The sequence below is a fragment of the Cuculus canorus genome, chromosome 7 (assembly GCF_017976375.1).
Source record: "Cuculus canorus isolate bCucCan1 chromosome 7, bCucCan1.pri, whole genome shotgun sequence".
NCBI lineage: Eukaryota > Metazoa > Chordata > Aves > Cuculiformes > Cuculidae > Cuculus > Cuculus canorus.
Window position 1 is genome coordinate 13,011,030 of NC_071407.1, and position 24,285 is coordinate 13,035,314.

Below are 24,285 nucleotides of genomic sequence, written 5' to 3' on the forward strand. Positions count from 1 at the left end.
AAAAGCTGTGCACCATTACAGTAAGAAAATTCCTGAACTTGTGTATTTATTTTTTTTAACTTTCTTTTCAAGTTAAAAGCCCATATCCAAGTTAAGATCTGTGAGACTTAACAAGGTGTTCTGTTGTGTGTAATTTTAATATGTTTCCAGTTGAGTAGTTATTCTGCAACGTTTAAATCTATTTATAAGAATGCTGAAAGGTTAATTGTGATCTCTTGAGCTTTTTGGGGCAGGTAGAGCTATTTGCAGAGATATGAGTAATGGATTTGCTGGCTATAGCCTTTTTCCAAAATTATTAATGGTTTCAACTAATTTACCTGATTTCTACCTAACCACATTACATATTCCTAATGCAGAGGGATTGGATTCCAAGGGCAGGTGATTGTGTATCAAGCTTTGTTATGTATTTGAAACAGCAGTCACAGAGGAGATTTGTGAGTTAAGAATCACCTTTTTAAATGCTTATGGGGAGAATATAGGTTAGATAAGTCTCAGTGAGTGATATAAAGTGTCACGATGAGTGCTTAATGAGAACTTTCTCCATTTAGGTTCACACAGCACTTAGGCTTTAGTGCTCTTTCATGATTCTGCCCCTTGTTTTGTATCTGTGCGAAGGGTGACAATACATTTGACTTTAAATGAGACGTGATGCAACGGGTAACTTAAAAACGGATATTTATCTCTTGGGCAGTGTGAAACATCTCATCTAGTCATCTTTGTCCGTTCAGCTTGTAATTATAGTGATTAGTTTTTCCCCGTTTTCTTCCCCAAGCGGTAATCTTTTGTTTGAATTGTGCTTGATTTATCAGCTATGAATGAGGACTATGAAAATGCTGACTGAAGCAATGTTGTTGTTCTTGATATCCCTTACTTAGAAAACTGGTTTGTGTTTTTTTTCTCCTTCTCTCTAATGCTCCCATAGAGAGAACAGGCTAATAAAGATAGCAGTGGAGCCAGGAAGGCACTTTAGATAGGAGGAACTAAAAAATGCCTGGGTTTGGTCAGGTCACATTTTTAACTCCTTTAATCATTCACAGAAGTGGAATCCAAAGTTGCAGATAGAAACCCTATGTGCTCTTGATTCCTCTGAGGGGGGAAACATTGCGAGATATCTTTAGTTACTTTTGGTATTCTTCCTCTGAAATGCAGCTGTATCACTACTGTAGGTTCTCCTCTGCCATATTAACAGTTCTACAATAAGCAGAATTTCCCCCCCTCCCTTTTCCTTACACAGCCCTTTGGGCCAACTCAAAACACACATTTTTCCATGTCACAGAAGTGCATTCTGGTGGGCAGTGACGCTGCAGTGGCTTAAGTGGGTCCTTCATGGCAGTCGGCTGGAAGGACAGTGGATGCCCCAGCCACTCCATGATATCTGGGGAATGCAGCAAGCATTTTGACTTGAGCAGTCTGTCTTCTTGTTGAAAGATGGGTTAGGTGCTCCCCGTATGTGTATGACAAGTGTGTTGGGTGTCAGCCATCGCCCTTTCTGCTGCAGGATTACAGTGCTCATAGAAACAGTTTTTTGGGTTTTTTTCATGGGCAACACTTTTGGAAATGTTGAAGCAGTGTTACATCCCTGCAAGCTGGTCCTTTGCAGCCTTTAGTAGCTGATCTCCAACTTCTTGTGCAGTTTATTAGACTTAAACTGCTCTAAATGCTCTTAGGTATCACTCAGAAAAGATTCGTATTGTGCAGAAATAAGCTTTTTTGAGTATTGAGTGCTTTAAAAGGAGCTACTTTTCCTGCAGTGAGTGTGATGGGAGAGGGAGCAGGAAGAGACTGCAGCTGAATCCTGCTGCCTTCTTGCCTGCTGGGCAGGGTAACAGAGACCAAACACACACACATCAATGTATAGAAATAAAAGCAAATCCAGAAGCTTGCAAATGGAAACCACCTTAAAGACATTAGCTTGTTCCACCTTAAATATGTAATTTCCCCAAATTCCTGGCCATGTGCTGATCCTCATTTCCTGTCCTTCTTTTTCTTTTTTACTTTTTCTTTTTTTTTTTTTCTTTTCCCTTTCTTTCTCCCTCTTAGTTTGCTTCCCTCTGGAGTAATTCCAGTGCTTTGGAGCTGGAAAGCAGATGTGACTCTCAGACTCTCAGAGGCACTTCTGACTTTTTTTTAACATTCCTATAGTTTGAATCCATTTTTTCCTTAATGTAGTATATACAGAGAGGGTTTTGGAATTGCCAAGGAACCAAATCACTGCACCTAATTCTGCAGCCCTCCCAATTCAATGCTGTAGATACGAGAGGCATTATTGGTGTCTTACTTTACTTTGCCCTGTGTGCTTTATGACTGTTTTTAAAAACCTCGGGAACTCAAGAGAAGTGAAAGAAGGGCTCTGACCTGGCACCCTTCTATCTATTCTACTGAGTTTAATGGATCTGTGTACTTTCTAGTATGACCATAGCTGCTATTAGAATCCATTATTTAGATCTTACTCCGTATCAATTACTGTTACCTGGAGGTAATCTCATGGTGCCCGTGGATTGCAGGCCAAGTAAGTGGCAATATGCTAAGCAAAGCTCTGGGGTTTCGCCTACATCTTCATTCTGTGCTTAGTTCTGAGCCCCAGCCCATGTGGATAAAGTGCAGCTGGGAGGTGTTAGTGGCATTGAAGTGGCATTGAAGAAGGAATCTAGGAAGGGGCTTGAAATGTCTCTGGTAGGTTGTGGCTATAAATGAAGAAAGGATAATTGTGATTCAACTCTTAGATGTGAATTTAAGATCCTTACTGGTTCCGAGCTTCTCTGAAGCTTATTAACAGTTGCCTTAGTTCTTGCATCTATAAAATTGGGAGATCAAGTATTCTTCTAAGGTGATGTTTGCAAAGGGCTTTGAGATTACCATATTCAAGGACTAAGGTTAAAAATGTAAGCCTATTTGACTTACATATGTAGCTTTTATTTGTGATGCTGCACAAATAAACTGGCAGTTGTTGGCAGCTGCTGCTCAGCAGCAACTTTAGGTCAAATTTACTAACTCACAGGAAGAAATAACTGGCAACAGCCTCTCTACTGAGGGTATGTTGCCCAGAGTTATTAACTGTCCAGCTATTGCTGCTAGTATTCATTGGGAAAAACTATGTGAGATCAGAGGTGTCTGAAGCAGTGGGGTTATATGGGCTGATCAAATATGTACAGTTGGCAGGAGAACTAACAAGCCAGTACAGAACCTGCCTGTGGCTGCTTTTCTGATCTTAAACATGTTAAGTCTCCCACAAACTAAGGTCGATGTAAATTGGGGGGTTTGCTGATTTTGCACAATCAGGGTCTGTTGAAAGTAACCTTTGGAACTGGAGTGCTCAGTGCATTGGCCAATGTGGCTTTCTGCAGATGAAAAACTTTACATCTCCAGATCATGTTAAGTTATAAATGTCCTTTAAAAAAAAACGGGCAGCAGGAAGCATTGGTCAGTAGCTCTGCAAAAGGGCCATCTACTGCAAAGGGGGCTGAAGGTAAAAGTCTTCAGGGCTGGAAATGGTACTGAGAGATGACTTGCCACAAAAACGGATGTGGCACGTATTGAGGCCTTCCCCTTCCCCTTATCAGAAAAACCTCAGAGGGAACAGGATGGAATAGACTCAAGTTGTATCTTGACATAGTATCAATGGCTGGATGCTGTGTATCTGTTGGATGTCAAATCTCAAGTCATTACCATTGTGTCACTTCTTGCTAAGTCTCCATGTGGCAAACAAAACTCAAAGCTGTTGGGATGCTTTCCTTTGGCACCACAATGCTTGGATAAACTTGTCACTAACCCCTCTGAGCAGAGGAGATCTCATATCTTCTCCTTCATGTGTGACAGAAGGCAGACAGGGAGAAGCATCATCTCTAGCATCCTGGCAGGTCTAGGTGGGAGACAGAAAGGTCCTTGTGGTCATTGCTAGAAGTACAACAATTTCATTTGCTTTTGTACAGGAAAAGTAATGAAGACGTCTAGGGAAGCAAACCTATACTGCATTTTCCAGTTGTCCCCATAAGTCCCAGTGCTACTCAAGTGTCTGGATGTGGTGAATGAGCCCAGGGTGTGCCGTGGTGCAGAAATCTCACCACAAACCTCAGAATCCAAGTGTTGGCATGACAAAATTGCTTATCTGCCAGGGAATGATATGCTGATATCCCACTCCTCCACCCCAGCTCCTTTCTCTGCTAATGAGTCTCCATTTTCATTAAATAGCCTTAGAGTCCTACTGTTTTAGCCTTTGTATTTCCTGCAGATTTCCTGAGCCCCAGGATTTTAATGGTGCCTGCTTTCCCACTTACAGTTCAAGCGTCTGCTTTGGGTATCTTGAGACATTAAAGAGAGAAGGGCTTCAGTGACTCACTCTGTAGCAAGTTAGGGTTTCATTAGGGAAAGCAGAGTTCATCCACGTGGTCCTCCCTGGAGTCTGATTGTAATCTGAAATCCCTGCTGAGGTGTTAGGAATGGCAGGAGTTAGAAAAACCATCTTCCCAAAAGCCCAGTTGTGGAAGAATGACTTCAATTTGAAGTGTAGCATGAGCAGCTCAGGCTGGAGCTCTGGGAGCAGATACTGGATTCAGGTGTCTGTTCAGATTTCCCAGTTTATTTCTTCAAATAGCCCCTAACTTGTTCAGGAAAATGAGTCTCCATCAAAGCCATTTTTCCTTAGTCAAATTGTTTCTCAACCTTGCAGTGCTAGATGAACCTGCACTAGTTTGAGTCCCATATTGCCCATAATAGAAGCTGATCGCACAGGGCTGGGAGTTATGAGAGAAGGAGCACTGCTCGATATAATTGCAAGGAGGGAGGCTTGCACAAGGGCCTCATAAACTGCAAACGTAGGGGCTCTGTTCTGGATTCTGTACCCCCTTATTTTAGCCATTTGCAGTTTTGGGTGGCTACTAGGAAGTATTAAAACAGTCTACTCAGTAGTTTGCTTTTTTTTTAGTATGGGATGATACTGAGTTTGCCTGTTATTGTCTAAGTGTGGCATAGAACAGACTGGTGAAGCTCTTTGTCTTGTGAGTAACTGTATTTCTTATCCACAGAGACTCCTTCCTTAGGATGTTTAGTGACTTTTAACTGCTAGCTCAGCTGACTTTGAGATGTCTAGTCAATGGGCAATAAATGAATGGAAACCACAAAAGGTTATTAGAGAACCGCAGGTTTTATTTTATGTTATCATCCTTCACTTTGGCCTTCGCTATCATACCTGAAATGTGCGAGAAGGCTGTGTCTGATGTGATGATGTTTCCTTTTGCATCTGCAGGTATCTAGGCAAAGAGGGTTGGGCCCCAGCTTCGTATCTGAAGAAGGCTAAAGATGATCTTCCATCTAGGAAAAAGAACTTAACTGGGCCAGTAGAAATCATAGGAAATATCATGGAGATCAGTAACCTGCTGAACAAGAAATCATCCACTGACAAGGAAACTCAAGCAGAAAACGAGACTGCAGAAACCCACATCACCAAGAAGGAAATCAGTTTGCCCATCTTGTGCAATGACTCTAATGGCAATGCCATGATGACCCCAGACAAGCAAGCTTCCAAACTGGCCCAGGGATCCCCAGCCATAGCAAGGATAGCACCGCAAAGAGCTCAAATAAGTAAGGCAGTAGTCTGGATTTCCACTGGCTTGCAATGAATTCGGTTTTTCTACCTTTTAGGGCTGGCATTGATTGTCAGCTGAGGTCCCATGTGTCCTGGCCATATACCCAAGACCACATGAGCAGATCTTTGCATTATCTGTAGATCTGCAGGAACTCCAGGGCATGGTTCTTCTTTGGTAGTGGTAAAATTTAACTTCACATTATACAAGGACTGGCTAGTTCTTCTGTGTCTTAGCCAGTATGTGATTACTTCTTTTCTTTTTTCCTTCCTAGAGAATATTTTTTTGTCCTTTTGAGCACTCTCAAATGCATCTCCTAGCCCACTAACACAGACAGCGTGATGATGTGTTAAAGCAAAGGAGACCGCCTATGTCTTCTCTTGCATATTTGTTCTGCTGTTTTCCTGGGGGCAAGTTGCTATAATGTTTTTACTGCTTTGTCTGCAAAACGCAGATGGTAACGCTAGTCTGTGCAAGGAATAGTGAGATACTATGATACAGGATAGTGTGAGTGTTATTAATTTAGTGGATTGTTTTTGCTGCTGAGGGGATAACTAGGTATTAGGCCAATTCTTTGCTGGCCAGTCTCCAATGGAGCTGGTCAGTTCCAGCAGAAAATACAATCCACTACTTTCTGGCAGTGATTTCCTCTTTAAATTTTCTGGCTTAGCTGAGATGAGTAGCTAAGCTACCTTGGTATTTCTAATATACCCTCATAGTTTCCTATCTTGTTTCATAGAGATGCCTCAAATATTGCAAATAGTGACTCTTAATATTCTGAAACTGCGTAACAGTGGAAAGCTGCTGAAAAATGTTTAGTGGTACTTACAAAGTTAAATAAACTCTTCCTTTTCCCTTTCCTACTTAGGTTCTCCAAATCTAAGAACAAGGCCACCCCCACGAAGAGAATCTAGTCTGGTTTGTATTGGTTTATGGTATATGTTAGCAGTAGGGTAGGTGCGCAGGTGCTTTATGAGGCTTTCTACAGCTGTACATGGAGAGTGTATCTGAGAGATCCTTTAAGTGCATGCCTTATCATTTTATGGTTTAACTATTGAGCAGACCTCTCAACATCCTAATGTTAATTGGAGCTTTCTGTTTTTCAAAGTGTTTCCCCAAATAAGCAGGTATTGAACTGAAGGGGGAATTTCCTCAAACTACTGTGTTCTGTGCATGAGCATGAAAGCCCATCTAGCTGACTCGGAAGGATTAAAGTTCCTCTGGGTATCTTTAACCCAGACTGGATCTTTTGACCTTCTCTAGTTTTAACAACTGGGAATGTTTCCCTTCTTTCTACTGCTACCATCTTTGAGGTGGCTAAGCTTTGCTCTTGTGTATATTTAAAGCGACTAGGGATCTTATCAAAGGATGTGTGCTGCTGGAATGAGACCTCCTAAGATTGTTTATCCTCAGAGCCAGAAGTCTGGAAGTTTGGATGAATTTAAAATTAGGACTGTCATCTTCAGATAGGAGCTACTCAATAGTATATTTGAACAAAAGTCATGCTAATGACTTGTTTAAAGCTAGGCACTACATAGTGTCTAATCCTTGTACCCTTTACAGGCAGTACGTGACTTGTAATTTTCCTGTGTCATTTGAGATGCCTCTTAACAAACTAGATGAATAGCATATTAGCATTTCCTTCCTATTTCTCTTTGTATTATTTTCAATTAGACTTTGTTTTGGCAAGACTGCTACACTTAATCCCATGCTTAAAATAACAATGATAATATATGTGAAACCCTGAATATGTCTGCTGTTTCCAATTATCTTCATTTACTCCAAACCATCCTATTATCTGAAGGAATTTTATTATGCTGCACTTGTGTTGTATTTCAGCATTTATAGTGCAGAAACATCCAATTATAACATTGTTAGACATGGTTCCTAAGGTGCAGTGATGTGTTCTCTGTGAAATGCCACACGCTGTCCGTGATGAAACATGAATTTTTAGTTATGATGAGAATATCTTAGAAATGGAGTATGTGAATAAAGCACAGCATGCAACTTGCCTTTCTCCTGTTAAAGGCTTAGGATCATTTTGTGTCTTTGGCTGTCCTGTGTCTGTCTGTGGCATCTCTGACCTGTATTCAAGAGATCCTGACATATTGCAGTTCTTGTGTTAGAACTGCAATTCTAACATAATTCATAAGTAGTGAAGTGCAGAAGATGTGAAGCTTTACTATCATCTAGTTTATCTGTAGATGAGCAATGCACTAATCTGAAAAACTTTCAATACTGAAATTTTTGAAAGGACTCTTATCCCATTTATCACCTTAAAAGTAATTGGAACTAACTCTAAGATGTGACAGCTTAATGTAAAGGCACTTATCTTTCAGAGGAGCCTGGTGTGCTGCCGGGATATCTGTAAATAACAATGTCTTGCTTTGCGTGGAGCCTGTGTGCAGTTTAAACGCAGGCTGTGTTGGGACTGAGTAGTGGTTCTGGGTCTCTGTTATGGGGAAGAACTGGAATCCATTGATCCTGTAGTAAAGACTTTCTCGTATCGCATTAGCTGAACAAAGCTCTTTAGAGGGGTCTATGGTATGATCTTTGTTTCTTGCTACAGCAGATGTCCATTAGTTCATACCACTGATTATTCTGGGTTGTTTAAAAATCCAGCTGCAGATTAAGAGCAATCGTTCATTAGAATTACATTTTAAGGTAGTATATTTGATGATAGGCAGAACCTATTGCAGGCCTGCTGCAACATAATTTTCTGCAGTTGTGGAAAGCCATTCAGAACTGAGTCTTCCTGGACAAAATCTCAAAGTAAATGGGCTTTTGTTAATGTGACTGGAATGGCAGCTCACGCGTAATGGTCCATCACTAAAATGTTTTACTGTTCAGGTAAAAATTATCACAGTTTTAATAGCTGGTGAAGGTGGCATGAACAGTGTGTATTTTGAAAAGCTTCTCTCTTGTGGCTTGTCTCATTAGGAATAGTACAGGAAGAAGGAAGAGGCAAATAAAAAATAAGGCAAATAAATAATAAAAATAAAAAGGCAAATATTTTTTCATACTGCTCTTCAGGCCACTGTTTCTTTGGTTTAATTGAGCAAAATTTCTAATTTGCCATAGGGTTTTCAGTTGCCTAAACCACCAGAGCCACCTTCTGTGGAAGTGGAATACTACACCATTGCAGAGTTCCAGTCATGCATCTCTGATGGCATAAGCTTTCGTGGAGGACAAAAAGCAGAGGTGAGCTTTAACAGCGCGGCTGGAAAATTTGTAATATTTGGCCGTTGAAGGGGGACTGAATTGAAAGAGGAAGAGTGGAAAGCAATTGGTTGAGATTTTTGTTGAAGTAACACATTCCTTGTCATCTCTTAGGTTATAGAAAAGAATTCTGGAGGCTGGTGGTATGTGCAAATTGGAGAGAAGGAAGGATGGGCTCCAGCATCTTACATTGACAAGAGGAAGAAGCCAAATTTAAACAGAAGAACCAGTACTTTAACCCGCCCAAAAGTTCCTCCCCCAGCACCTCCCAGTAAACCAAAAGACTCTGAAGAAGGAACAGTTACTGGCACGGTTTCTTCAGGAGATTCCCAGGACTCTCCCCACAAGATGAAATATGAAGAACCTGAATATGATGTGCCTGCCTTTGGCTTTGACTCAGAGTGTGAAGTAAGTGAAAGTCATCGTGAAGAGGGCACTCCTGAAAAACAAGTGTTTCAGCCCCTCAAGCCCTCTTCTGTGTCTTCACTTCAGAAAGCAAAGTTCAAAGTAGGAGAGTCTTCAGAAGATGTCGCTCACGAAGAAGAGACCATCTATGAGAACGAGGGATTTAGGCGTTATGTGGAAGATGCTTTGTCCAATAAGGAATCTAGTGGAGACTCAGATTCTCAGAAAAGCGCCTCTCTTTCCTTGATCCGAAGGAATTCTCCGTGTTCCAGCTCTCCTAAATCATCACTTGTGAAGCTCAAGGTGGACAAAAACATCCAGCCCAATCTTGGAAAATGTCACTATTCTAGGAATGAGGAGACAAAACCAAGGTCAGCTTCAGATGTTGGCTTACGTAGCATGCCAAGAACAGGCATGAAGAAGGAGCCTGCACAGAGTCCTTCCATTAGAGCAAAGCCAATCGTTAGGCCCAAGCCCTTCCTAAACAAGGCAGACTCTCAGAGCCAAGAAAAGATGGATATCAGCACTTTAAGGCGTCAACTGAGGCCTACTGGGCAACTCAGAGGTGGACTTAAAGGTTCAAGAAGTGAAGAGTCTGAGAGCCCCACCCACACAGCTTCTGAGAACCAAGACGATCCTGTTAGAAGGAGCTCAGCTGATTTCATTACAGCTCCTTCTTGCAGCATTTTCTCCTCTAGCCATCCAGCCAAAACTGAGCAAGAAAATAATTCCAGATGTTTCTACGTGACCACTGACTCATACCAAAAGGTACAGGATTCTGAAATTTGCTTCCCAGCAGGAGTAGAAGTGGAAGTGCTGGAAAAGCAAGCCAGTGGATGGTGGTACCTGAAATATGGTGACATGGAAGGCTGGGCTCCTTCCCATTATTTGGCACTACCCGATAACCAGCGAGAAACCACATCAGCAGAAACTGATGCCTCATTTGCCAGGAACAGGAAAAATGAAAACAAGTCAAACAGTTTAGAGAAGATAGAGAAGAGGGTTCAGGCTTTAAACACCATCAACCAGAGCAAACGTGCGACGCCACCCATCCCAAGCAAACCTCCTGGCGGTTTTTTGAAACCATCAGGGCCAGTCAAAATGAGGAATGGTGTGAGGCAACTAGCTGTCCGGCCACAGTCAGTGTTTGTGTCTCCACCACCAAAGGATAACAACCTGTCATGCTCTTTGCGCAGAAATGAGTCTTTAACAACTACAGATCATCTTAGGACCGTCCGTCGGAATTCCTCCTTCAGTAATGCGTGGTCACAGCCCGGTGATATGAAGGGAAAGCAGCCTGAGCGGTTGGGTACAGAAGGCTCAGAGACCACCACCAACCTCCCTTCCCAGAGGAATGGGATTCCTGTGTCCACAGTCAGGCCAAAGCCCATTGAGAAATCCCAGTTCATTCACAACAATCTCAAGGACATCTATGTTTCCATTGCAGACTACGAAGGGGATGAGGAGACTGCAGGGTTTCAGGAAGGTGTCTGCATGGAGGTCCTCGAAAGGAACCCAAATGGCTGGTGGTACTGCCAGATCATGAATGGTGTCAAGCCATTCAAAGGCTGGGTTCCCTCAAATTACTTGGAGAAAAAGAACTAATATTGCAATATCTTTAACTTCCCTAATTTATACTGTTCCTGCTGTGTAGATGTGGAAAAAAAACAATTGCAACACAAAAAGACATTTCCCTGCGCTCCAGTTTGTACAAAGGGACAAAGGAGTCTATGCTGAGGATACATCTGCCATATTCAGGAGAGGTTTGTGGGGTTAACTTGTCATAAGCAACTACGAGGAAGATCCAGCATAGTCAAATGCCTTTTTGTGAAGTTGTTAATAATCTTGTATGTGTAACAGGGTATGACATCCCATCTTTCCCATTATCGATAGGAAACCAAACGTGTGCCTTTTGTGAGAGAGAAATACAAATGCATCTACTTGGGGAGTTTTGTGCCAAACTCTGTTTTACAATCTTGGCTCCCTTTCTCCTCATTCTTATCCGTGTGTGGAATACCCAAGAGTTTTGGATGCAGTTCCACGACTTAGTGAGAAGCGAGTGGAAGTTTCTGGAACACAAAGGGACTCTAATCCTTTGGAGCTGTTCACTTTTTTTTTTTTTTTACTGTTTTCAACACTTGGTTGGTCCAGAGTTGGAGCCTTTTCATTGCGGAGAGATTTGATCTCTGACTTCAGTTGTGTTTTGTTGTTACAGCTAACTCATCGGAAAAGGCAATCAGGTGGTGTTGGTTGGGGGCTTTTTGTTTCCTTATGTTCTGCCTTGTTCTTTGAGTTGGTATTTCAGGTGTTCTAGGGCAGCGATGCCTACTGGTGCTTGTAAAAAAAAAAAAAAAAATACAACCTACAAACCCTATGCTTAAGCATGTTGATTACTTTGTAGCCTCCAGGTTTCTGTGCCTGACTCCTGCCAGGTGATCCTGGTTGAATCTCTTCCAGAGTTGGGTTTCTCAAAACTTGGCATAATATCAAAATGTACAAAAGTCCCTTGAGACACTAAGGACAAAGCTGTTAAATGTTACTTCTAGTTTTGCAATCTGGTCTGAATCTAAACGTGCTGACTGCTGGCAGGGCCCGCCGAGGTATTAGCTAGAAAAAACAGTAATGTTCTGCAACATCAGTGTTTACAATGAGGGGGGGAAGCCATCAAACTCAGTCTGCACATCCTTAATTTGTATATTTTGGGGGAATTATTTTTCTGTGTTTTGTTTTTGTATTTACTGTGCATTCTGGGTTTACTTTTTTTTTTGTGTGTCTTGTTTTACCGGAAGAGACTTAAAAATGAAGTAGGAGCCAAATATGTGTTTCTGTTCCCACTTAAATCCAAAAAGTACATTTATACTAGAAAGTGTGCCTGGGCTTCTCAGGCTTAGAGATTTAATATCAAAGTAATTAGTTCTGCAATGCATCTGACCAGGAAGTTGCCTCTTCTAGTTCCGTTTCTGTCTGCCTTTCTTGACTCATGGTTTGAAACGTGGCACGTGTTGTGGGGTAGTGTGGTGGGAAATGGAAGAGGCACCCATTGAAAAAGGCTAGGAATATGGAATTATTCCTGAGGAATTCAACTCTTGTACTGTAAACATCATTGGCAAAATCCCTAGTATACTTGAAGAAGTAATGTTATTTTGTTGGGTTTGGTTTTTTAATGGCCTTGTTAATCACTCAAAATCAATATCTAGTTCCTCTATATAATAGTCAGCATTGTAAATCTGTTTTAAGCAGGAGAGGGCAGACCATTTCACTACTGGTTTACGCAAAATGATACATGCCCTTCTTTCCACCAACACTGATTTGGCTTGGAAGGTAAAGGTTAAAGACTTTAAAGTAGCAGGGATCAAGGGGCTGAGTAAGATAGCACAATATTTTGTAGAACTGGGGATGTTTCTCTGCCAAAAAAAAATTTACACAATTTATACATTGTTCTTGTCTTTTTTTTTTTTTCTTTTCATGGGGGTGGGAGGGGTGGGGTTCATTGATTTCCATAGTAACATTGAGAGAATTTCCTACAGCTAACCTAGCTGATGTCCTTTTGATAGCTGAAACAACATCCAGGTGCCACGAGTGGCGATGAGCAGTGCTGTGGTTCGAGCAGCCCTCTGCATCCAAGTAGGGAGGGAGGTTGTTTGGTTGGGTTCCGTTTAAATTGGGGTGGCAGGAGAAGGAAGTGTATCTGCACAGCAGCTCATATCACAGTGTGCAGGGTCCTCTTTGTACCTTAACATCTTGCCATAGAATATATATGTATATATCCAGTTAGCTACATCTTACTGGATATGTATCTGAGGCATCGTGGCCCTGTCTCTCGTACTTCTCCCCATTTTTAGTTGTACTAATATGGTAGCAGCCATGAAAGACTGCTGGAGCTGTTGTGAGATTATAATAGAAGTATTATATTCTTCTGCTGGACAGTATTAAATAGAGCAATACATAGAGTTATCTGCTAGATTGCAGTACTAATAGTAGTGACTTAGTGACTCGTATTAATGTTATCGTATTGATTTATTTTAACAATAATGATGCGGAAGTGGTTCATTATTTTGAATTAATGCACTTTAATAACAATAAAAGAAACCAAAATGGAAGCCGATGCAGAGAACTAAGTGCATTATTTAAAGGTGCAGTATATAATTATCATTTTCTTGAAGCACATATTTATTAAGAATTAACTTATTTAAAATAGTCTAAAGTTTTGTTTAAAGACATTCCCACTAGGCCATCTCTTTGGGGGGATGTAAAAGCACAGCTCCCAGATCTTCTGCATTGAGCCACTGAATTTTCTGAGTACGGTGTGGTGTGACGTGAGCAGCATGCAGACAGGAGTGCTTGGACTACTATAAATATTCACACTTGCGTACAGCTAAGCCAAGCCCAGAGTACCTCTGAACTGCAGGAGTCCTTGCAGGATTTGAGGTGGCAAAGCTGGTTTTGGCAAGCAGTTGTGGTACCTGGCTGCCACGAACCTTGCAGGAGGGTGGTCTCTGGAGGATATGGGCTCACTGTGAGGCTCAGGTTAGTGCAAGGGCTTCAAGATCTGCCTGTGAATCATGGGCCAGCTTGGTAACAGACATCTGTCTGTCCCACAGCTCCCTTTCCACCTTGCTGCCTTGCTTTTCCAGCACTGGCTTTTGCAGGGAGGTGGTTTGCAGAGCTCCAGGCAGTGCAGGGCATGACACAGAGCAAGAGTGCCTGCAGCACTGCCAGGGTTTTCTCAAGCAGCAGCCCAGTGTCCCATGGCTCAATTTGCACCCTCATGGCATCTCACAGGCTTCATGGCCCCCTTGAGGAGAGGCCAGAGCCTGTAGACGGGCTGCAAAGCCACACTGGTGGCCTCCTTCCTCCCTCTGCCCCAACATGCACCAGCAAAAAGGATGGGGGCAAATGACCTTCTTGATGCTGGAAATGAATGTGGGACTCTGCCTGGCACACCAGGTTCCCTCCTGGTGGGAGAGCTTTGGTTTGGGCTTCCCTTTATTTGGTAGCTGTTTTTTAACTGCTGTGTTTTAAAAAGACAAATGCCCCTCAATGCACCCGTGTGTGTCGTCTCCTCCACCTCATCTTACCATTATCACAGCATCTCTCACTGACTGCTTTTTTGATTCTTTCAGCTGAGAAATATCAGGAAAAGAATTATTTCTCCTATCGGCGAGCAGCTAATTTTGGTCAGCTAAACTGATCCCTGAAATAGCCAAGCCCTTTCCTCTGTCAGCTGTGAAACAGAGTGAAAGGCCTTCAGCTAAATCAGAAAAGCTGACTGCAGGGCAGGAAAACCTGGCAGGATGTCTCAGAGGACAGCGTAGCTCTAGAAGTGTTTTAGCTCTTTTCTAAAATGCTAATGTCGCCTTAAACTTCATTTTACTAAATCTGAACTGACACTCTATCAAGGGCAATATTTAAATGTAATGTACACCTCAGTGAATACTCAATGCAGAAATCAATAGTACTGTTTAAATTTCTCTTTCTGGTTTATTCGTGAGCCAGATTGCTAAGGAGAAGCTCTGCAGGCCTTGGGCAAAGCTATTTACAGCTGAAGGGGGCCCTCCTCCGGGGCAGAGGCGGCTGCTTTCACCACGTCGCACTCACCCACTGTCCGTGCTTTCAAAAAGTCTTGAATTTGAACCAGCAGAAAATCCAAACTCCAATGCCAGAGAACAAAATTTAAGAATGTGAAATTTGTGTCTTGCTGTATACTGCAACTTTAATAATAATGAGCACTTCTGAGTTCGTTATTGAGGTTTATATAATGCCTGAAAAGTTTAATTGCTGGTTTCCCTTGTCTCCCCTTTCAAAACACTTTCTCATAACAGCAAGAGTAGTACATTTTTCCTAGCAGCCCTTCTCCATGGAAAGCAATTCCTGTTAATTGTTCCAGCTCTCATGCCTTGCAATGAGTGGACGTAGTCATACCTAGCAGTACTTTGCAAGCCAAACTTTTCAAGATAAAACAATGGGCGCATGTCAGGATACTTAACTGATGTGTTGGCAGGAAGATTTTACATCAATGTGTACAATAATAGCAAATATACAACAATGAAGGATTGAAATTTGCTCACGGTTAGACTCTTAAAAATGGGATTTCACGTCTGTGCAGGTACAGCTAAAGAATGGATTTGGCCCTTGTGGATATGCACCCCAAAGACTTCTTCCGTTATGATGCTATAAAGTTTGACGAAGGCATTATATAATTTTCATCACTTTCAGATCTTAATGAATCATATTTTATTGTAATATATATTCATTGCTTTCCTCAGTTAAAAGAAAGTTACTGCTTTTATCTTATAAGAAAAACAAGGGAATTTGATAAAGCATTCATTATTTTCATATTACTAGTATTAACAGAATAGAACTAGTACTATTTAATTTTAGATCTTCATAGCTAGTTTGTTAATAAATCATGTTTTGCTGTGTTGTATCCTACTATTTCTTTTCTATTTTTTCCCAAATACTCTGCATTGTTGAGAAAAAAAATCCAATGAGTGGATAAGTGCAATATTCATAGAATAAACAGGCCCCTCATCCAGGACTTGGAGTGGAACGTGCAGTGTGAAATGTTTGCAATTCTCTATTCATGCACTCTTAGGGCAGGGGGAGATGCAGGGGAGGGGGTGGCTGGATGAAAACAGGACCCTTGGGTAGGAAGGAACTGATGGTGGGTGATTTGGGGTGGGAATGGCTGCTTTTCGTACAAAAAGCTTCACCTGTTACTGAAGGTATAAGGATTACGCAGCATATGTTGACAGGATTATGTATAGAATGTGCATTAACATCCTTATTACAGGACTTCTGAGCTATGCTTGAAATATTCTGCATGTCATCCATGCATGATACTGTCTTTGGTATGTCTCTGCTGGTTACATCCTCTGTTACACTTCAGAATCGTTGCTAACTTAAGAAGGGAAAATAATTCTGCTGGTGCAGTCCCAAGTTTTGATACTGTATTGTTACTTTTATTTATTGCTAGCGCTATGGGAATATTTTTACAGGTCCTTATTTCCTTTCTTTCCTTATTATTAACCTAAGGAAAAATGTCCCTATTTAATCTGGGTTAGTTCTCATCTGCAGAATTCCACAGCTGATTTGAGTATTGATTTCGTATTCTTGGCTTGCAAAGGCTGATCTTTCAGGTCCAAAATAATAGTTGGACAGAAACATTGCTCTTCAAAAGAGGATTTGTCTTAAATTCTGTTTGAATGGAAGAAGAAGTTCCGTCTGTCCAAAATAATGTGACTTTCCAGGTAGCAGCAAAATTACTACCTTTGAAAAACTGGACAGTTTTCGTAAGATGTAAGAGAAATGTGAAAGCCAGAGCACTTTATTGTCTGAGCTCTGTGAGGTACATCTCCTGCAGCTCTTCATGTCCCTGGAGAGGGGGTGTACCTCAGCTTTCTGCTTAATTTTTGTCCTGCTGTTTTTAAGTTTATCAAAAAGCCTTAGTATCACCAGACACCTTTGCATTCAAACAGAAAAACTCAATTCTGCAGCTGTACTGAAATAGCATCAGTTACATAATTTTTGAAAATTTCTAATACTTTAAAAATTAATCTCATTCTTTCACGTGCTCTTGCCTAAACTGGCAACAAGTGCATGAGCATCAGTAGAGTTACACCGACAGAAGACTCACAGCGGAGCAAAGCGCCTTGTGGGCGCTTCAGAATGGACCATTCTCAGCAAAAGCAAGCACTGTGCACTCAGTTTCTACACCCCCAAAGGATGCACAGGGCTGCCAGGCCTCGGTGCTGCTGTGCCATGATCCACTTCCCTGCGGGTCTTGCAGATACTTAAAACCAACTGGAGCTTTGCTGCTATTTGCTGGTGGCTTCCCATCACCAGCAGCTCCTTCTCTGGCAACTTCAGATGCTATTTAGCCACGTAGCAAAGTGCTGTGTATAAATGCTGTGCTTGATAGCTGCCAACAGTACCAGTATGATGGTCTGAGAGCAAATGTTTGTGTAAGTTATTTTATTTTCATTTGCTTTTAGTTGCTTGGTAGAAGCAGGGACCACCAACGCAGCGATGCATGAGGAATGTGTCTGCGCACTTGAACTGTTTGATGGCCTCTGCTAGCTCTGCCCAGTGCTTGTATTTCTCTTTCTCTCCCTCTGTGCTGCTCAGTAGTCACGTCTGCTGTGCATGTCTGTAATTTTCAAATAAAGTACTGTATGCAGGGGTCCAGAAGCCCCCACAGTCAGTTGACTTTGGGTTGGAATGTAGGTTGCTGTTGCTGCTTTTCCTCCTCCATTCTAGACCCAACTCGGAGCAAAGCAGTCTGTAAAAAGTCACCCATAAGTTTACTTTGGGATGCCAATTGTGTGGGGTGTGCAGGCATTGCCAAGGGTGGTACGAGAGGATCTTTCTTCTTAGATGCCCTCACATTAGGGCTAGGGCTCCACAGCGATTCCTGGAGAAAAAGCTGTGCCGCACTGTGTGTGGACCTGACTGGCATAGGCAGAACAAATTAGTTCCTCCCATTTTATAATGTCAGGGCTGGGCTGGTCCCATCAACAATGTTCTTCATTTGTTCTTGCATCAAGGTAGTGTTGATTCTAGTTAGAGAGTGCAATTTTTTTTTGTTTTGTGTTTGTTTTTTTTTTAATAATTAAATTTGGTTTAAAGCTTCACACTGGCGTTTTACAGAACTGTTCTTGTCAGCGTAAGCCACTACTGTCCTGAGTTGAGACTCCTGTTTGTTACTGAATCAAAATAATGGGAATTATGTTGATAATTTGGAAAGAAATAAGAGTTAACTATTATTAGCAGGGGGGAGAGAGATATAAAATATGAGGAAAAAAGTTGTTTCTAATATGGCCATAAATTACTGGGTCTGACACTGCAGGTGCTTTCTCTGTATGGATGGTTTTAATATATCACTGCTCTGTGTTAGAAATTTTCATTATTGAGAAAAAGTTGAACTTCTTCACTTCATGAATACAGTATAGCAATCTGAACCCTGAAGCCAGTGACCCACCAAAGGAAGACAAACATGGGTCATGAATTTATTGTAGCAGAGGTGATTTGTACGTCTGAGAGTTTGTATACACTGAGGTTCAGCTGATGGAGTGGGCAGGAATGGCTGTTCCAGGTCTGCCTGCATTGGCCCTCTGTGAAACAGTCCTGTGCTAATGACACTTCTGAGAAGTGTTGGGTTTCATGATCTTTCCCTGGTCCAGGGTTATTTGGACACAATGGTCTTGGTCTGTGCTTGGAGGAGAAAAGCAGAGGGAAGGGAGAATCACTTGGCACTATAGGAGAATTCTTAAAATATAACATTTAACATTAAAATAAGTATTTCAGGCTTCTCTAGATATTCTGCCTCAAACCTATGTTAGTGACTCTGTATTTGATGGCTGAAATTTAAGCAGCATGGCAGCTTTCTCTGTGCAAACAGTTCTTTTGTGGTTTAAGAGCTTGTTCTTGAACTGCTTCTGGGTCACCAGGGAAGTAGTGATAAATAAACAAAATCCCATCATCACTCTTGGGGTTTAGGCTGGCAGGGCTTCAGTTCTGTTCTGACTCTGGGTCCCTCTGAGCATCCTGATTTCGTTTGTTTCTGCCCCCGAGAAGCGGGAAAAAGAATAGTGCAGTCACTGGAACTTAGCCTGTAGCAATTAGTAAACTGGAACAAATGAAAAGGAATTAAAAAGAAACCTTCTAGAGAAAGAAATATTTCAGTGACTTAACTATTTCCTGCCTTGGATTTCTGTGTGCTGGGGATGAAAATTGTTACCAGCGTTTAGAGGGAATTTTTCTGCAGCATGGGGAAGAGACCTGATGAAGGCTTGCTTGTTACTCATGGTGAGTTCAAACCTGGAGTACTGCAAAAGCAAAGCCCATGTAGCCTTACAGGAGCTTTTATGACACTGAGGGCCCAGGCCAAGTGTTGTGGTGTCAACTGTGTGCAAAGTAGGTGTATTTCTGCTGGCTGGCTAACTTCATATTCCACCAATGCTGTTCCTTTATTGAAGATTTACTCACAGAGGGCAGTGCTCATTACTCTACTTGAGGTATTTGTGAAGAATCGAGCAGATGAGCCTTGTCAGTTAAGACTCAATATCAAATTTCATGTCAGGAGAAATCTTGCCAGAAGTTTGATTGATTTGCAGCTACGGCTAAAGGTCGGATGCGGATAACTCACTGTGGGCGTTGAAAGTAGCTCAACTGGACATGTATATCTGTAGTTGTTTCCAGAGCTGTTAATTAGCCCAGATAGTCTCTGGACATGGTGGGTAGTCAGTTATTGGGAGCCTAAACCTGTTCTGTATGAAGGCTGAAATCTTAGCAGTTGTGCTTTGCTCTGTTAGCAGAACGATTGCACTTGTCTGGACTGGAAACTTCTATGGTTTTGCTGTCCCAAATTTGTACTTGACAAAAAAAAATATCAATCTAGGCCTGGTCTAAGTGAGGTTTTGCCGTGGGTTTCCTGGGTGGTTGATGTGCTTAATGTTAATTTGAATATTAGATGCTGTTGTCATTTCTGTGTTGGTATAGTGCTCCATTTTCCAGTGGTTAGATGGTAGGAGTGTAGCTGTGGGGAGCTTGGGAGAGTATGTCGGTGACCAGAAATAGAGAAATGTGTGGCTGGTCTTAGTGCGTGTGGTCAAGTTGGTGACGGTTTTTTTGTCTTTTTTTTGTTTGATTGTTTTCTTTTTAACATGGGAGCCATTCTGTCGGTTCTTCTTGGGAAAAGGTCTAGAAGTTGATGTGGTTTCTGTTGCAATATATATGAGAAGGAATAACTGAGAGCTTTTCTTTTTTTTTTTTTTTCCTTTTTAAGAGAGTTTATGGGCAGGAGTCCATTCAGTCTGATTTGGGTTGCAAGTTAAGGCAAGAGAAGAAGAAAATGAGTTTGAGGAAACCCTTTTTCATGATAACAGCTTTGGATCATATTTTCTTGTGGCCTCTGATCTAGCTCCACCAAAGGTAGTGGAGTGAATACTCTTTATTGTGGAGATGTTGGAGCTTTTGACCGAGTATTGATTCTTTCAGACCTGGCAGGTTGTTTGACATTCACAGCATCACTCCTTAGGGTACCTACAGTGAATGTGAGATAGAGACAGAAATAGAAACTGCAGCCTTATGTATTGTCTGATTTCTGTTTAATGAACTCAAGATGGTGACCAGTTGGATAAAACTGTTTGTACAGTGAACAGCTCCTGCAAGGGTCTGAATATGCTAAGATCTATGGAGTGCTTTCCTAGAAATGGAAATCACATGCATAACAGAATTTTTTGCCTTTCTCAGTCATCCCAGTAAAATTGGAACAGCAAAAAAATTGAAAATTGAAAAAAAATGACTTTTTTTTGCACTTAACCTTGATGGCAAGAGTTATTGGCAATGAAGGGTCAAACGCCCCAATCTGTCTGAACTGGCACAAAACAGAAGACCTTTTTCTGACTGGTCCCTGCGACTGTGTGGTATATTTGATGCAGATTAAAGTACTAGTCAACAAAGATGAGTAACTTCTCTGTGGACCAACACAAAAGATGTGTTATCAGTGGGGAAAAGCATAGCTCTCCTTTTTGCCAAGTGACCCTGTAGAAATGTCCCTCAAGCTTTAGCACAGATCACCTTGGGTACAATAGAAATGCATCTCTGTCCCAGTGAGGTTTGATGAAAATTATCATAGCACAATGTTTTCATTTACTCTGGATATGACAGTGGTGGAGGGAAAGAGTTGTGCAAAGCACTATTTTACCCCTAATCCAGACTTGTAGACTTTTAGTGCCCAGTCCAGAAGTGGTTCCAGAGCGGTCCTCGCAGTAAAGTCATTGACCAAGTGCAGTAAATGGGGGGTTGAATACCACCAGATCAGCTTGTACCTGCTCATGTCCCAGACATGAGTAACTGGGCCAGGGTTTTGCTGCCCTTTGTGGGACAGGGACCATACACAGGGGCTGCCCTCTTCCCCACAACAGCCAAAGGGTCACGTGCCATACCCAAGTGCTTACTCGGAGGTCTGCAAAGCAATGTAAAGCAACTGAGGTTTGGGGGTTTCCCTTAAAGCAGCACATTCTGAAGCAGTGAAGTAAAAACAAATGGTTGTTAAAGGGATTTTAATCTTGTCTGTGCCTGTAAAGGTGAAAACTCTGCATGGGTCACTCCACAGGGAGTGAAAAACCAAACTATCTCAGGCAATTGTGCATGTGAAAATGGAGAACAAAAACTTTAGACTGCCACATGCCTAAAAGTAGATCTTGGCAATTCTTTTTAGGCATTTATTAGAGCTAGTTTCATTTTGGAATTGAACAGCATTTAATAATGGTTAATTAAGACTGCTTCAAAACTCCTGGAGGGAAAGACAAATTGTGTTCTGGATGCTTTGTAGAGGAGGAAGTTGCAATAATGTAGAATATTGTCAAGTGTTTTATGAAGTTTATTTTTTACCTAGGACCGTCACAGATCTTTGTGACTGTATCCTGGCCTACACTAGTGCCCTGGCACAGCAACTAGGTATAGACACCTCTGCAAAAAGTCATAGCTATGCATCTCTAATGTGCATGCATATATTGGAAAAGATGAGCCTAAAAAGGACCTGGAGTAAATTATGCTCAATAAGAGCTCCTGCTTGTTATGTTCCAGGTACATTGAAATAACTTGCGTTTAGGCAACTTCAGCTCCTTCCAGATATCTGCCACCACACACCTCAACAGCACGCAGGCGCTGCTCTCTGCTGGGTGTTGGAGGGTGGCAAATGCTACTGGAAAGGACAATTCAGGATGCAGACTGTCACTGCCCTTCCAGTTCTTCAGCCATGCTCGAAGTCGTAACTCTGCCAGTCCACAGCAGGGTCAGACCCTTGGCACAGTAGTTGCCGTGTCCAGCAGGGCTGAGCTCCGCTCTGCCAAGCGCTTTGAGTGACGTTTACTGGCACTGTGCACTGCTGTGCAGCGATGATGTTCTCCTCTTGCTGTGCACAGGACCAAGAAAGGTTGTGAGGGACTGCCAGAGGTTGAGGGCTGTTTACTCAGAGTTGTTGCAAGTTCTTGCAATGTGAACCTCTAATGTTTTCAAAGACTCAGGCAGAATGGACTTGCTAAACAGACTATACCTGTCATCTCCCAGTTCATTGATTGCTTGGACCAAAGGTGGTGCTAAATTTGATCTTTGTAATATTTATATTTTGTTGGACTTCTTTTTTTTAAGTGTTTAATCAAACAGATGCAGTGTCCTTACACAAGAAATTTGGTCCCAGCTTGGGACACGGCAAAACTCACTGGACCTTCAGAGTCCAGAATTGTTGCTTGATAACATTTGAGCAGGCTTGCAGTGTTCTGGGGGGAGGTGGGAAAAGGGTACTCTGTCTTCAAATGCTTGCAGACTGTATGAATTGACTTGTGATTTTTTGTTTGTTTGTTTGTATTTTGTTTACACTGCCTCTTATCCCCTAAGGAAAAATAAATTTTTGACCTTTTTAATTGTGATCCAGTTGGTTTTATCTTATTTTTTTTTCAATTATTCAGTACTGCTTTATTTCCACTTATGTTTGTCACTGAAAATAGTTTTCCCAGAAGAACTTAAAACTTGTGTGCACATGCAAATGCAAATTTCAGCTCAGACTTAAATGGATAAAGGAACTTCTCTTGTGCTCTGTCCACAAGTTGTTGTTGTATGCTGTATTTTTGTCTCATTCCTAATTCACAAGTTTTATGGACTGCTCACCTCTGCCTTCAAACATCGAGACCGTTTGTATGTATTGAACAAGCTCTTAAGGTTTAGAATACTCTGTCAAGATGTTTTTTGGAGAGGGATGAGCATTAGATGCAAAATAAGAAGAAAAGCATTCTTTTAAATGAGCGGCCCTTTGGTTCTGTAATAAAAGGGTTGCTCTGCAAGTTGGGATTAGCCCTCAACACTGCTATGTGCAGGCTGCAGAGCAGGTGGTGCTCGAGCACAGAGTAGGTGCGATTCTGCAATGTTGCTGACTCATCTTATCTGGTTTGAAGGTTGGAGGCTCCAGATACCTCAACAAGTAGAAGTTCTTAGCCGTGTGAAGCAGCAGACAGGTAAAACTGAAGAGTTGTCCCTAAAGGATCCCTATTTCTTATGTGGGAAATCTCTTGGGGGATGCAGAGGGCAGTGGATTAGGGGTTACAGTGGGGGATCGGGTTGTAATAGGGGATCTAATAGTAAAGAGGAAACAAGTTTGTTTTCTAGCGCTTCAGTTCCTGATTCGGTTATGGGAGCATTCTATGTAGTGGTCTTCACTTCCTTGTGGCCTGTTAGAAGTTTGCAAATCTATAGGCAAAAGGGATCATGCCTAGTGCCTGCTGCCACCTCGGAAAGCAGGATTGCAGAGGGGCTCTAACCCATCCCAACTTTCTGTTCCTGCAGCAGAGAATGACCTCACATGAGCGCATCCCTCATTTTAGCATGCGGCTATGCCTTCACCATGTGCTGTAGCACTTCACAAACATTCTGTGGGACTCATTTCCCTACCGAGGCCCCAGGATGAGCCACCTCTTGCCAGAGGCACAGCCTTTGCTAACCGTGCCCATGAAATGTTCCTCCATGCTGGCACGTAGGCAAGTGAAGGAGGAGTAGACCTATTTGGGCACACCAGCACTCTGAAGGATGCCAGGAATCGTATTGGAAGCAGCATGCAGTCCTGGGTATTTTAAGGCACACATTTAGTGGCAAATGTGCCTGGGAACTGTGTCCCTTCTTCCCCAATGTGTATGACCCAACCAGCCTAGGGTTAAAAGGGATTTTGTGGGCTGTGGCAATCACCATATACACTCAAGTATCCCTTTGTATACTGTAACCCACTGTTCAGTGCTCCCTTCATTCCTGTTTTTTCTCCGAGAGGTACCACCAGATTTGTGCTGAACTTAGACTAAATATATCTGGTCCTACTTATGTGTATTCATAATATTTGTGGAAAAGGAGTAAAATCAGCCTTAGGAGAATTGGAAGCAAGGTGAATTACTTTTTTTATTTTTAAGTGGCTGTGTGCCGTGCCGGGTACGGAGCACCAGGTGGCGATGCTGGATCAGCTCTGCAGCTCATGGACCACTTTCGGAGCATCCTTTCCTTCTCTTCCTCCTCCTCCTGTCAGGCTGTCCCAGAGCTT

At 42.1% G+C, this 24,285-nt stretch overlaps 1 protein-coding gene across 6 annotated transcripts in view; it reads left to right on the forward strand.

Moving 5' to 3' along the window:
• SH3PXD2A (SH3 and PX domains 2A) overlaps positions 1-12,638 on the forward strand; it is a 253,653-nt gene extending 241,015 nt beyond the window's left edge. For all 6 annotated transcript variants that reach the window (XM_054071937.1, XM_054071939.1, XM_054071938.1 and 3 more), the window contains 4 exons: positions 5,243-5,577; positions 6,448-6,497; positions 8,661-8,780; positions 8,913-12,638. In XM_054071937.1, coding sequence (XP_053927912.1) covers positions 5,243-5,577; positions 6,448-6,497; positions 8,661-8,780; positions 8,913-10,808 — 2,401 coding nt within the window. In that variant the 3' untranslated portion in view covers positions 10,809-12,638. The remainder of the gene's footprint in view (positions 1-5,242; positions 5,578-6,447; positions 6,498-8,660; positions 8,781-8,912) is intronic.
• The last annotated feature ends 11,647 nt before the right edge of the window (positions 12,639-24,285 follow it).